This window comes from Crassostrea angulata, chromosome 8 (assembly GCF_025612915.1).
Source record: "Crassostrea angulata isolate pt1a10 chromosome 8, ASM2561291v2, whole genome shotgun sequence".
In the NCBI taxonomy this organism is placed as follows: domain Eukaryota; kingdom Metazoa; phylum Mollusca; class Bivalvia; order Ostreida; family Ostreidae; genus Magallana; species Magallana angulata.
In genome coordinates, this window is record NC_069118.1 from 27548340 (window position 1) to 27562383 (window position 14044).

At 32.9% G+C, this 14044-nt stretch overlaps 2 protein-coding genes across 2 annotated transcripts in view; both read left to right on the forward strand.

The window, feature by feature from the left end:
- The window catches only part of LOC128160857 (uncharacterized), a 198272-nt gene that overhangs the window by 51821 nt on the left and 132407 nt on the right, over positions 1-14044 (forward strand). Inside the window, exons 6-8 of the mRNA XM_052824167.1 lie at positions 7977-8015; positions 10302-10374; positions 13320-13823. Coding sequence (XP_052680127.1) covers positions 7977-8015; positions 10302-10374; positions 13320-13823 — 616 coding nt within the window. The remainder of the gene's footprint in view (positions 1-7976; positions 8016-10301; positions 10375-13319; positions 13824-14044) is intronic.
- Positions 2-3750, forward strand: LOC128159627 (uncharacterized). Its single transcript, XM_052822773.1, has 6 exons — positions 2-278; positions 1111-1206; positions 1349-1414; positions 1661-1723; positions 2067-2208; positions 2988-3750. The coding sequence occupies exons 1-6, from the start codon at positions 113-115 to the stop codon at positions 3439-3441; spliced, it is 987 nt and encodes a 328-aa protein (XP_052678733.1). The 5' UTR covers positions 2-112; the 3' UTR covers positions 3442-3750.

Consider the following 14044-nt stretch of genomic DNA (forward strand, 5'->3'; position numbering starts at 1 on the left):
AGTGCGACGTAGATTTGATGTATTCGTCACTGCCAAATGTATCTCGCAACGTGATTGGCTCAATTTATTGGCGGAAAAAGTTGTACGCGCGTTTTCATCGAACGCAGGAGACATGGCTAGATTTGCTATTGTTCACTGGGAAGACCATTTTGTTAGCCTAATTAACTTAGAGACAGTGAAAGAACCACGTAAACCTGTGCTGGAATACAGAGAAGGGGAATTCATTACTGCCACATATGGTAAAAAACCGTACAAGGCGAGGATTTCAGAAATCAGTAGTAAGTACATGCATTCATAAAAAATCTGCTCTGGAAATGTGAATATTGATTCAAACTCGTCAATTTCAAAACGCAGAAATGATCATCTCAATTATTTACAGACGTATCATATAATATCAAGTAGAAGTCACAAATTTGAAGGGGGGGGGGGGGGGGTCAGCTGAGTACGTCTCCGACTTTGGCGCCAAAAAAGTAAAAAAAAAAATTAGTGAAGGTCATTGGGTGTAGTTACCAAAAACCAACCAAAAAGTGGGGAAGCACACTTTGGAAAGTGTCATCCAGTTCAATGTTGATTGTTGAGACCTTTTATGAGAAAAAACAGGCCATTTCATACAAATATTCTACATTTTCTGGACATACTCACTTTTCTGACCAAACAAGGGTAAGGGAGATATCCCCCCCCCCCCCCCCCCCCTTCATATTTCTAAAGTAGGGGAGGAGGAGCCCCCACCCCACCTGTGACTAATGCAAGTGAATATAGAATTTATATTTAATGAAATCATATTAAGATTTTCTGGGTTTTATGGATATTAGAGAGTTGTTTTAACTTAAGCATTTCAAGATCATGCATGCAGACAAACAATTTGTGTCAGAGGATTAGGTTACAAATTATAATTCTTAATTTAAGATTGCATTAACTTCAAGAAGAAATATCATGATTTAAGCAATTGGTTGAAGTAAGGAAAAGTATAGTGATGGAAAAGGAAAAATATTCAAAGATACACTAACCATTTGCATCCAATTTCAGTTGCTATCTTTAAAATTTACTTGCCTTTGCAGTGGGCAAGTGGTTATTTGCAACCCTAAATTTTACTCTCTTTACTGTTTGCAGCAGATCGAGCATCATTACAGTCAAAGAGCAAGGACGGGAAGTTTCCACTTAAGTATACTTACAGTGATGATGTTCCTGTTGTAGAGGGAAACTTGGGTTTGTATTGCACTTAAGCTACATTATTAAATACCCAAAACTTTCGGTTTAATGTTAAAGGTTACTTTCAATATGATAAGTCTGCAATATTGGATATACTTATATAAAATATGTCATACTAATGAACAACAAAAATTTTCAGACAAATCTACAGTAAGCACGTCTCGCCAAGATGAAGAAGAGGCAACAGATTCCTTAGAGCCAGAAGGTAAAGTGCTTGACTGTTATTTTTATATTTTAAAGAATGCAAGTTCCTTCTCCAGGACTACAAGATAATCAAATCAGTTATTCAAATTAATTCAAACCTAAAACAAGTAAAAATTCAGGCCATTAAGGATATTTTTTACTGACCATACTATATTAAAAAAAATCTAGATCTTTAAATCTAATTTAAAAATTAATTTAATCTTAAGTTTGAGGTATAATTTTTTTTTCTTCAATTTATTATTTACAGTTGTTCAGCGGGATGTTCAGCGGAATTATGACAGTACTAGTGACTTATCAACTATCAATGAAGGTTTGCATTATTTCATACCATATAGGTCTACCAGGAATTTAATTTCTGTGTGTATCCATTTTCTTCATTCGCAAGTATAATTGCATTGCAGAAATTTAATTTCTGCAAAGAAGTGAAAAATTGGATATCACATTTAAATGATACAGTATTCTAGATGCAAATTCCCAGGAAAAAGATGACGCTAAAATAATCTGATATGTATATCTACATGTTACTTTAAAGCTTGTTGCCTACATGGTAAAGCAGGAGAAATATATTCACGTTTTGTCGCCAGTGTTTGTTTTTTTCTTTGAGATAAATGTAAGTGCCAATCATAATGAATTGTGGTATAAATTACTTGCAGAAATGCCACCAGTTGGAGAATCAACACCAGATACAGACACCACAGCAAGTGATGTTGTCGACACCACTGTAGAAATGCCTTTGCAAGTTACCCCTGAAGCAAAAAGACATTCAAGAAGTCCAACCCCACCTTCTTTATCTAGGTAAAGTATGAAATCATTTTCAGTATAGTAAGAGGAAAAAAAGCAGTTGGGAAGGCCAGGGGATATTTGATATTAAATTTATTTAAAGTATTAACTTTTACATACACTGTATTAACAGATGTGAAATTCCCACATGCACTCCTTCCTTAACTTATTATTGAAAATAACCAGGTCTAGAATTCCACAGTGTACTTCTTTGCTCTCATTAATAGAATTTTGGGGCGGTGTGGATTTGTTTAAATCGTGCTGACATTCTCTTACACTGAAGTTAATGGTCAATTTTTAAGTGTTTTATTTATTACAAATGAAAATACAGATATAATTATAAGTGCAGCTGTCACGGTTAACCGAAAAAGCTGGTTAACTGCGGTTCAAACACCCACAGTTTCGTTCGGTTTTTATTTTCCGGATTTCATTTTTTTTTTTTTTATGTTTTACAAATCAGAATTTGTTTGCTATGACTGGTTTTTATTTTTATTAATGATATTTTAACCACGTGATATTGATAATAGTGAATCATGTGGAAAGGAATAAAAAATGTGGGAATACTGTAGTTTTCTTAAAGAGAAATAATTCTTGAATTTATAAAGATATCTAGTTTCATCATATAAAATAAAACAAATAAAAAAAAAACCAACAACCGAAGTTTTGTACCCTGAACCGAACATAAAAATGTCTCAACCATGACAGCCCTAATAATTATTTGTTAACATTTGTGTAAATATTTATTGAATTTGTTGACATACAAACATGTATTGTTGTTTACATTTTCTCTTCAGCAAAGTAAGAAAGTTGGAGAAAAAGTATGAAGCTCTGGAAAGAGAGGTAAGGCACCTCAAAAAAAAGCTACGGGCTTCCGTTGCAGATGTGGCCCCACACACAGTTCCTGGGCCAAGCAGCAGTCCTCAGGCAGCATCTGATGGCCCAAGTGTGGAGGAACTGTTGCAGTGTGTATCACATTTATCAAGTAAAGATGTTGGGATTATCCTCCGTACTTTGGTCTACAAAGTTTTTGAAAACGAGGATCTCCTCAACTGTTCAAGGACAGGGAAGAAAACTGTGAATTCAAGAGATAACCCTAAACCTCCATTGAATGCTATTAAGTTAGAGATTGTGCAAACAGCCATCATGAGAAAGTGCGAAATAAGTGTTGAGGTCTTCAAAAAAAAATTTGACAATTTTTTGAAAATGGAAAGACGTAAGAGTCGTGTAGCAAGTTCACAAATGATCTAAACCTGTATCTTAAATGTATCTTAAATGTATCTTAAAACTTGAACATTTTGAAGACGAGTTTGTGTAATTAAAATAATGTAAAAATGAAAACCTAGTCTCTTTCAGTTTTTTACAGCAGGTATCCTGTGAGAAATGGCGGATAGTAACCAAGACATTAAAGAAGGTTTCAGTGACTATTAGGTGAAAATGGTAATGTTTCTCTTGAACAGATTTGGGACCTGTCAGGAATGCTGTAGAACAGGTCATGAACTCCATCAGTATTAAAATGCTGGAACAGTGAATGAAGTGTTCTAGATCATAACTGGTAGGGCTGAAACTGTTCTAGAACAATTCAGGAAAAAGATGTAATTAGGACAGTTCAAGAAATTTAATTCTAGAACGTTTAATGCTGTTGAAAATCCATGTCTCATTTAACGTTCTAGAACAATTCCTGAGTGTTTCTTCACGAACAACTCTGTAATTTTTGTTCCAGATCAATCCCTGATTCTGATGTTCTAGAACTGTTGATTGATGCTACTGTTCTTGAACTCCTTTGTTCTGGTACACTTCCAGTGTTGTCTCATTTAACAAAATTTAACGTTCTTGAACTGCACCAGATCAATAATGGTACATTTTTAGTGGTTCTAGAACATTTTAACAAGAAATGTTATGGGATTATTCTTGAAAAATACCAGGACTTTTCATAGAGGCTGAAATACCAATGAAATGGTCTTGAGTGAATAAAAGAATTGAAAATCTTAGGCCATTCTTTTTTTCCATTTTAAATGCTGAATAGGAAATACCAAGTTAAAAATCTTAAGCTGAATGTAATAAACTCATGTGAACAAAATATGACTCAAACCTAGGCGAACTGTGAGCTCTGTATCTTGCTTATAATTCTACGATTGACGCTGAAATTTTGGTTGAACATTAGAAATTCTATATGAATTAGAGTATATGCTCTCATATATTTTGATCGCTTTACAAAGTGGGGGTGGGGGGGGGGGGGGCAGAACGAAAATATAGGGAATTGGAAGTTAACAACTTAACAGTGTACCCCTACCAAATGTTTAGTTTTAGTTTTATATCTTGCATAGGATTTTCTTATTCTGGTAAAAAATAGTATTTCATGAAGGTTCAATGTCAAAGATTACGGGTATGCAAAAATAAGTGTAAAATTCGACCATATGGCACAATATCTTTTGAACGCCCATTGTTGCTCAGGTGAGCGATGTGGCCCCATGGGCCTCTTGTTACTCTAGGGCAGGGCCAAAATGGATGTATAGATGTTAATGCATATAACATTAAAAAATTATCTTCGTTACTCCCACACACATGAAAGGAAAACTGAATTCATGATTTTGTAGACCATATCTTTTGGTTTTTCACCAAAATTATAGGTTTCACAGTTCTTTTTGAAATGTGGTAGTCATTACAAATTTATAATTTTTCTACTCCAGTATGAAACCTAATTAATTAGATGCATATATGAGACGCCATGACAAGATTGTGTATGGGATATATGCTACTCAGGTGACCGTTAAGGCCAATTGGCCTCTTGTATAACCCATGAAGATAAGACGGTCGCAAGTTCTTAATGACAAAAGGGGTTAACTGACCTTGTGAAAAAGTCTTATGAATTTGATAATTATAATTTTATTGCCTTTGGATTTAATTAACACAATCGTAAACTCAGCATTCGGGGCGACTTCAACTTCTCTTTAGGAGGAAATTCCGGCAAAGTTGCAGATCACAAAGCAAGTCGCCCCCTAGGTTGGTCACTGTATAATAATACTTTAGTCTTTTTATGGATATTGCTACGAAATAAAAGGTTATCTGTCACGTGACTGAATTCTAGCAACTATCGATGATATAGACTTGCTATCGATTGTCGCCGACCTGCTGCCTTCAGCGACGATTTTTCGATAGTCGGCGACTATCGTAACAACACTATATGATACTAATGTATCTGACAGGTATGGATGCTGAATCTGAGCTATAGGTTTTGGATGCTGGAGGAAGTTGATTTTTTAATAGCTGGCTCACTCAAACCTGCTTGATAGATGTGTTTGTTGTTAAATGATATAACATTATTCCTATGATATAGTATTGAATGATATGATACACTATTGTTTATTATGATATAATGTAATATCATGTTATATTGTAAAAAGTTATATAATACGGTATGATATTGTATCATTTTTAAAAATATTTAATATGATATTGTTTTATGATATTGTTATGTTTAGTATTGTATATTATGATTCAATGTTGTATTATATGATATTTTATTTTATCACATAATACTGTTACATATGATTTTGCAATATATAATATTGTATCATATGATATGATATAATATTGTATCATACAATATTTATATAATAGTGTTATGTTGTGCACAACACAACACTATTGTTATTATTATGCCGACTGTTGAATATACTGACGTGCTTTGCTATATTTAAGTAGCTGTGACGTTCGAGTGTTGACAAGTCCCTATAAATTATCACTGGAAAAGCAAGCTTTTGGTGTTTTTTTTTTTTTCAAATTAATCAATTGATTTGATTGTTTATTTAATTAACAAGTTGTTGTACAATAAAAAGTCAACAAAGGTTTATGTTCTTTTCAAGAAATGAGAGACGTTTGGCCTTACCGAGAGAACTCGAAATGTTTAGCAGACGAAATCTCATTGAATTTTTTTCTTGTACATTCTCTATCAAGCGTCATTTAAAAAAGTGTTTTTGTGATTCTCTTGTAGAATTTCTTTGAAAAATGTTAAATCAATTTGTTTAAAAGTTTTTAAGAAACTTTAACTTTAAAATTACTGTCAATAATGAAGTGTTTTTGGAAAAATGAATAAATTGCTTGATGTCAGTCGTCTATATATACGTTTTATATATATAAATACCGTTAGTTTCAATAACGGCTGATTTAGTGTAGCGGTAATGCATTGGGCTTCAAGCTTGAATGATTTTAGCGTCATGAGTTCGAATCACGCTGTTGGCGCTTGAAAGATTTTCGTTGAAAACATTTGCCGTGCTCTATTTCGACATAGTATGCTTACGCTATATAAATCCTTAAATACTATGCGAAAATAGATGAGTATTGAATATATAGTAACAAACTGACAGAAGGCATAATAATGTATGATATGATATTGGTTTATATAATATATTATTATATCAGACACATAAAATTGTATTATATGGAATTGTTACGTATAATACAATATGAATGATATGATATATTATATTTTACTATATCGTATACTTATAGAAAATATACCCTTTTCCGCCCTGTGCGATATAAACAGAAAATTTGCCTAGGGGTGTGATATAAACCCTAGGGGTGTGATATAAGATTTATATCACACCCCTCTCGGGCAATGTTCGGACGTTATATCACACCCCTTTCCGTTAATCATCATCTATTATGACGTAGAGTTCGGTATGCGTCGTTCAACTCCGATCTCCGAGTATGACGTCAAAAAGTTACGTTGACGTCAACCTAGGATACAAACAGCTGGCGCAAAAATTTCATGGAGTTTATCAGAGATGGAATATATAGACAAGGAGCGATTTGTAAACAATAATCATTCATCAAATTATGTTTTTTATTGTTTCTGTAATATTTTCTATAAGTATACGATATAAAAATCATAACATGGCAATTTTTATATCGCATCCTTTATTAGCCCGAGGTCGCGGTAGTTCAGCCCGAGAGCCGCCAGGCTCGAGGGCTGATATACCGCGACCGAGGGCTAATATAGGATTTGTTACGGAATTTTTATAGGAATTGTTAGGTATAATACAATATGAATGATATGATATTATATTATATTTTACAATATCTCAAGGTATTGTATCATATTATATAATACAATGTTATATCAAATATATTGTATCAAATGATACAATATCATATTTTGTATCAAATAGAAAAAAGTATCGTACAATACAATACAAAAGTATACTATATTATACAATATGATATCTTGATGTACAGTTTTGTGAATGTATTATGTATTCACATTATGTATTACTGTATCATATAATACTTAGTCTATATTTTATTATATAGTATGATATTGTATTATATGATCAAATACAATAATGTATAACAGAATACAATGTTATATCATATGTTACAATATGGTATCTCGTCATTATTTATTACGGTATTATTGTATTATATGATAAATATTGTAAGTATGATAGGATGCAATTTTGTATTTTATGTTTTTGTATTGATAAACATTGTATTTTTATAATACCGTATGAAATGAACATATGATTATCATACAATATTTCAACACATGATATACGATATTGTATCAAAACAGTATCCATGAATATCCAAGATCATAATGGTATGATTTTCATATATTATGATAAAGGTGGTCTCATAAAGGTGATGCCTTTTAAAGGTGATGCCTTGTCTCGGTGACCTTTGTAATCTGTGATTACCTATGTTTAGGATTATATTTACACATAATGTCTATTTTCAGTAAGATTTGTTGTGTAATAAAGATCTTTTACTGCTAATTTTAGGAACCTAAGAAAGGAAATGAAAAAGAAGAATTGGCACAGGTATTTTTAATATCATGTTCTTTGTTTTCAGTAAAGCAAAAAATCTTTTGTTTATTCATTTTAACTTGTTTCCAAGTACACTCTCATCATGCGGCTTTTCCGAATGCAGAGAACATTGCTGAATGTGAAGCAGCAGTAAGTTGCCACGAAAAAAGCATGGTATTTTTATGTCACCTGTAGATTGTTTATGAGATATCTCTGGTACAGATAAATTTACAAACTGCAAAAAGTATTTAATTAATTAATTTTTTTTATTTCTTTTTCACTTTTATGTGTTTACAAAATAATCATCACAAGCTATGTTTAATTATCGCATCATCGATGTGTCACTATGTAAGCATTGTCATTGCATAATTATTAAGAAAGGGTTTCAACAGCATGGAGCTATTAAGGCTAGAAAATCACAGATGACATGTGCTATACTAACTGTTAATCTGTTAAATAAACCAACAAATTGGCGACTGTGCACTGAAGATGTGAACTTATTTAGGAGGTTAATTGACTTGACGTTGAGAATATGCATGTCTTTTAGTTACTAGGGTCCTAAATTTACTTCGAGATAAGCAGGGTATTCAAGATTATTGTGTTCGACCTACCATTTTTTTTTTTTAATCATTTATATAGTTAAAAAGGCCGGGACCACAGTCGTACCTTAAGATATCCGTGGTATTCAAGATATCGGTGTTCGAGATACCAAAGTTCAACTGTATATCAAATAAAGAAAGGGAAAAAAAAATGATTGTCATAATCAAAACCTGCTGAAGTTAATCATGCAAATATTAAACAAAATTATATAAAAACTAATCAAAGCGTTCAGGCCACACCTCAACAACCTCATTAATAAAGCACGCAGACTGTTCACAAAGTGTAAAGCTATTTTTAGCAAAGCATACAGTGCAAGAAATGAACCATACTGTTCACAAAGTAAACCTTTTTGTTAGCTCACCTGAGCTGAAAGCTCAAGTGAGCTTTTCTGATCACTTTTTGTCCGGCGTCCGTCTGTCTGTCTGTCCATCTGTCTGTAAACTTTTTACATTTTCAACTTCTTCTCCTGAACCACTTGGCCAATTTCAACCAAACTTCGCACAAAGCATCATTGGGTTAAGGGGATTCAAGTTTGCTAAAATAAAGGGACAAATTTTTACATAGGAATATAAAGAGAAATTTTATTTTAAATCTTCTACTCAGAACACGACTGGCCAGAAAAGCTGTAACTTGTGTGAAGTATCATCAGGTAGGGTAGATTTAAGTTTGGTCAAATTATGATCCCCGGGGGTAGGGTAGGGGAACAATGGGGACCGGTTGAATCTTTACAAAGGAATATATTGAGAAAAATCTTTTTTCTTAAAAAAGATTATTCTTAGAAAAGGTGCAACATTAGTGAAAGCAATCTTAGATAGTGTAGATTCAAATTTGTCAAATTCATACTTTGCAGGAGTAGGATGGAGCAACATTGGGGGGGGGGGGGTGTTCCAATTTTACAAAAGTCTAAATTCACCAAAATTCAAATGTTATAATATATGGTTTAACTTATATGCAAGCATTTTGACATATTTTTGATTCTTTAAAATTGTTTAGACCTTTGCCTCTGGACAATTCTTGGGCTTCACAAGTTTGATGTAGGTTTATATCCCATTTGATTTAGATCTTCTTGAGAACTGTTATGCTCAATATGTGAAATGACTATACTGTGACAAAAAGCGATCAATGGTTAACAGAATATCCAGGGGAAAAATTGATTTTTTTAATATACAGTACCTGTTAGGCTACATGTCCATTTTTTTTTTTGTATATTACTTCGTAAAGGTGATTTTATAATGTCTATTGTTGCTCAGGTGAGCAATGTGGCCCATGGACCTCTTGTTCAAAGAGCTAACGGAACCAAACTATGCAACTGGTCACGGTAGTAGCACATTTCAGGGCCTGTACAGGTCGAGAAAGTTTCTGCCAGTTGCTTTCTGATCAAGGCATTCAGGCTGCACTACTTCTAAATGCATGAACTAAACATTGTAGTAAATGATTATGAAAAAGAATAAAGGAAACTAAAATATTTAAATAAAACATAAAGTAGCATTTGTTCTTTGAAAGAATTTCCAAGGAATCCGTATTTTTTTGCACAGATAATGCTGCCTTACTTCACATGCACATCGAACATATGTGTCATTCGTACAGAGTGCAAAAGTCTGCATCTTTAAAAGGGAAATAATGCATATTTATGATCATATCAGCTTTAATGTAGTTTGTTTCAGTATTATAATAATGTTTTTTGTTTTCCTTTGTGTGCAGATGATGTCCTGTAAAGTAGTGTTGCAAAAATTAAAAATAAATTCACCTTACACAACTCCAACAAATGTCGATGGTAAGAAATTTAGTCTTCTGTTACATAATAATTTTGAATGGAGCCTGCAATCAATAATTGTAAGATAAACAAATTAAAGACTTTTGTACATTTTTATACCCCCGCTCTGAAAGGGTTTGTTCCCGTTTTACACACATTTGAATTCTAGGTATCGAAAAAATGTGTGCGAAACGGGAATTTGACCAGGTGAGATAATTGCTTATTTGCTATAGTCTATATCACAGTTCCTGTGAGGGCAATTGACAATAAAATAAACATATAGATCTACTCAATTTTTCAATTCTTTATTCACTCAAGACCAGTTTACTGGTATTTGAGGTTTAATATCAGTATATACAAATGTACACACAAACGGTCAAGGATCACATGTACAGTAGGAGTAATAATGACGAAAAAAGGTTAAGTGTACAATACAGTAGGTTGTTAAAGTTGGTTTCTGGAAGAACAGACTGACAATTTTCTTAATAAATCTTGACAAGTTTTTTAGTTTTTCTATATCAAAAGTATTCATGAGCTTGTTAAATTTTATAATATTTGGGTTTTCATAATATACTAACAATTGATATTTTCATTTATTTCATGTTACAATATTAAAACTTGCATAAAAGCTTATTTACATATCAATTGACATCCATGTTCTTGAATTTAATTTCAAACATCAATATGGTCATGGACAATTTCATTAATTTATTTAAACAAGAAAGATAATTGCAAAAATGTTGTATATGTAGTGCTTTTTTTAATCTTACTGACTATATGAAGTATATAATACAAGTTTGAAGAGAAATATTTATCATTTATGCTGTGGCTTGAATAATCAAAGAAAATAGACAAACTGTATGATGATATCATGATAAATCGGCAATTTTATATGCTTCAAAAACTGTAAAGATTTTTTCACTAAACCTATCAGATGTAGACCTAATTCATGTATTTTCAACTTTCTTCTGTTTGAGGTATATCAAATCAATATTAAAATTATTATATATGTCAGCATTTTTTATGCTTCACGTATTTTAGCCACTGATTAGAAAAAAAAAACCCTAGAAAGTGACCTGCAATATACTAAAGCGGTGATGTCATAAGAACTACTGTCAAAGTTGCTACTTCAAAGATTGAAATATTTTGTGATAAAGATAAAGAAATTATCAAATGTGTGCAAAATGGGAACACACCTCTGAAAGAAGCGGGGTATACTGTTTTACTCCTGTGTGATGAACGATGAGGTAGTAGGGTGTGTTCCCGTTTTGCACACATTTGAAAATTGGGTATAGAACAATAGGTGTGAATTGTGCTTTGATAGCAATTATAGTCTGCTTTCGGTCAAAGATTTTACCTGGATTTTTACCTGTGTTTTATCAGTGCCTTAACGATAAAACAAGAAGAATACAGATATTTTGTTGTGTTTTAGGTCTAATAACTAATAACTATCACCATTTTTTTTCGGTTGATGAAATAAAGATAATGATTTATTAAAAAAGTCTGATAAAAAATAATGATTAGATTAGATGAATTGACTTTTGCATTTTTGTCCATTTACCTTAAATATAAAACCAAATGAATTAGGAAAAATTGCTGGTCCAAAGCCAATTGGAAGCTGATTCAATGGATCATTATATGATGAAGGGGAAAACTACATAGACAGTCATATGGGGTACTCCGTGTCTCTTTTTACAATTAAGTTGCAAATTATGTAAAACGCATGTTTATAATTGATTGTTTGGTATCAACAGAAAGAATATTATGAAAGAAAACAGATCTTTATCACAAAATATTTTAATGTAATGATGTTTGAAGTAGCGACCTTGACAGTAGTTTTTATGACATCACCGCTTTAGTATATGGCGGGTCACTTTCTAGTTTTTCAAATCGGAGGTTAAATGCATAAAAAAAATCCGACAAAAATAATATTTTAATATTGATGCGATGTTCCTCAAACTGAAAAAAGTTGAAAATGCATGAATTAGGAATACATTTGATAGGTTTTGTGAAATAATCTTTACAGTTTTCGAAGCATGCATATAAAATTGCCTATTTATCATCATACAGTTTGTATATTTTCTTCGATTATTCAAGATATAACACAACATAAATGAAAAATATTTACCAGCGTTTTCACTAGACACATTTCTTCCATTTATGTCAGCAAAAGCAATAATTAAATATTAACATATTCTCTTCAAACTTTTAGCATGTACATGTACTTCCTATCGGCAGTAAGTTAAACAAAGGCGCTATTCAACACTTTTGCAATAATCTTTCTTGTTTAAAAAAAAATGAAATTGTTCATGACCAAATTGATGTTTGAAATCAAATTTATGAATATGGATGTCAATTATTATGTAAATATGATTTTATGCAAGTTATATTGTAACATAAATTACATGTAAATTTCAATTGCGAGTAAATATGTTTTATTTATTTTATTGTCAATTGCCCTCACAGGAATTGTGATATAGACTATAGCAAATAAGCAATTATCTCACCTGGTCAAATTCCCGTTTCGCACACATTTTTTCGATACCTAGAATTCAAATGTGTGCAAAACGGGAACAAACCGGTAGTAGATATTCAAGTTTGTTTTAATCATGATTCAGGGGGTAGGGTGGGACCCTGTGGGTATGGAATTATTCTATATAGGAATATATAGAGAAAAATCTCCTTCTCTAAAGTCAATTGGTCAGATATATTGTAACTTGTATAGAAGCCTCACAAGGTAGTGAAGATTCAGGTTTGCTCAAATCATGTTTCCCAGGGGTAAGGTCTTTTGTAACAAACTTATTCATAGCCTGATTTGAACAATTATTGCACACATGTAGACAAAAGTGTCTATTATCTCAGAAGACCCTGCCCATGCATACTTTTTATTGAACAATTAGTTCTCACAAGCTCAACATGAAATTAAGGTGAATATGAATAACATATTTTAATTTTCTCTGAAATAGACAACCAGAATGTTGAAGATTTGGCTGAAGGGGAGGCCATAACCTCAGGGGACTTGGGACTCCCACAATTGCATAGCCAGAATGATGAAGATTTGGCTGAAGGGGAGGCCATAACCTCAGGGGACTTGGGACTCCCACAATTGCATTGCCAAAATGTTGAAGACTTGGCTGAAGGGGAGGCCATAACCTCAGGGGACTTGGGACTCCCACAATTGCATAGCCAGAATGATGAAGATTTGGCTGAAGGGGAGGCCATAACCTCAGGGGACTTGGGACTCCCACAATTGCATAGCCAGAATGTTGAAGACTTGGCTGAAGGGGAGGCCATAACCTCAGGGGACTTGGGACTCCCACAATTGCATAGCCAGAATGTTGAAGATTTGGCTGAAGGGGAGGCCATAACCTCAGGGGACTTGGGACTCCCACAACCAGGCAACCAGAATGTAGAACATTTGGTTGAAGATGAGGACATTGCCTTGGAGGAGGTGGAACTCCTACAATTGGGTAACTATTTCATTAAGTATGGATTGCTTTAATCTATTATACCCACTGCAAATAAAGTTTGGGATAGTATATAGGAACTCCCACAATTGGGTAACTATTTCATTAAGTATGGATTGCTTTAATCTATTATACCCACTGCAAATAAAGTTTGGGATAGTATATAGGAATCACACTGTCCATCTGATCGTCTGTCCGTATGTCTGTCTGTCTGTCTGTGCAAT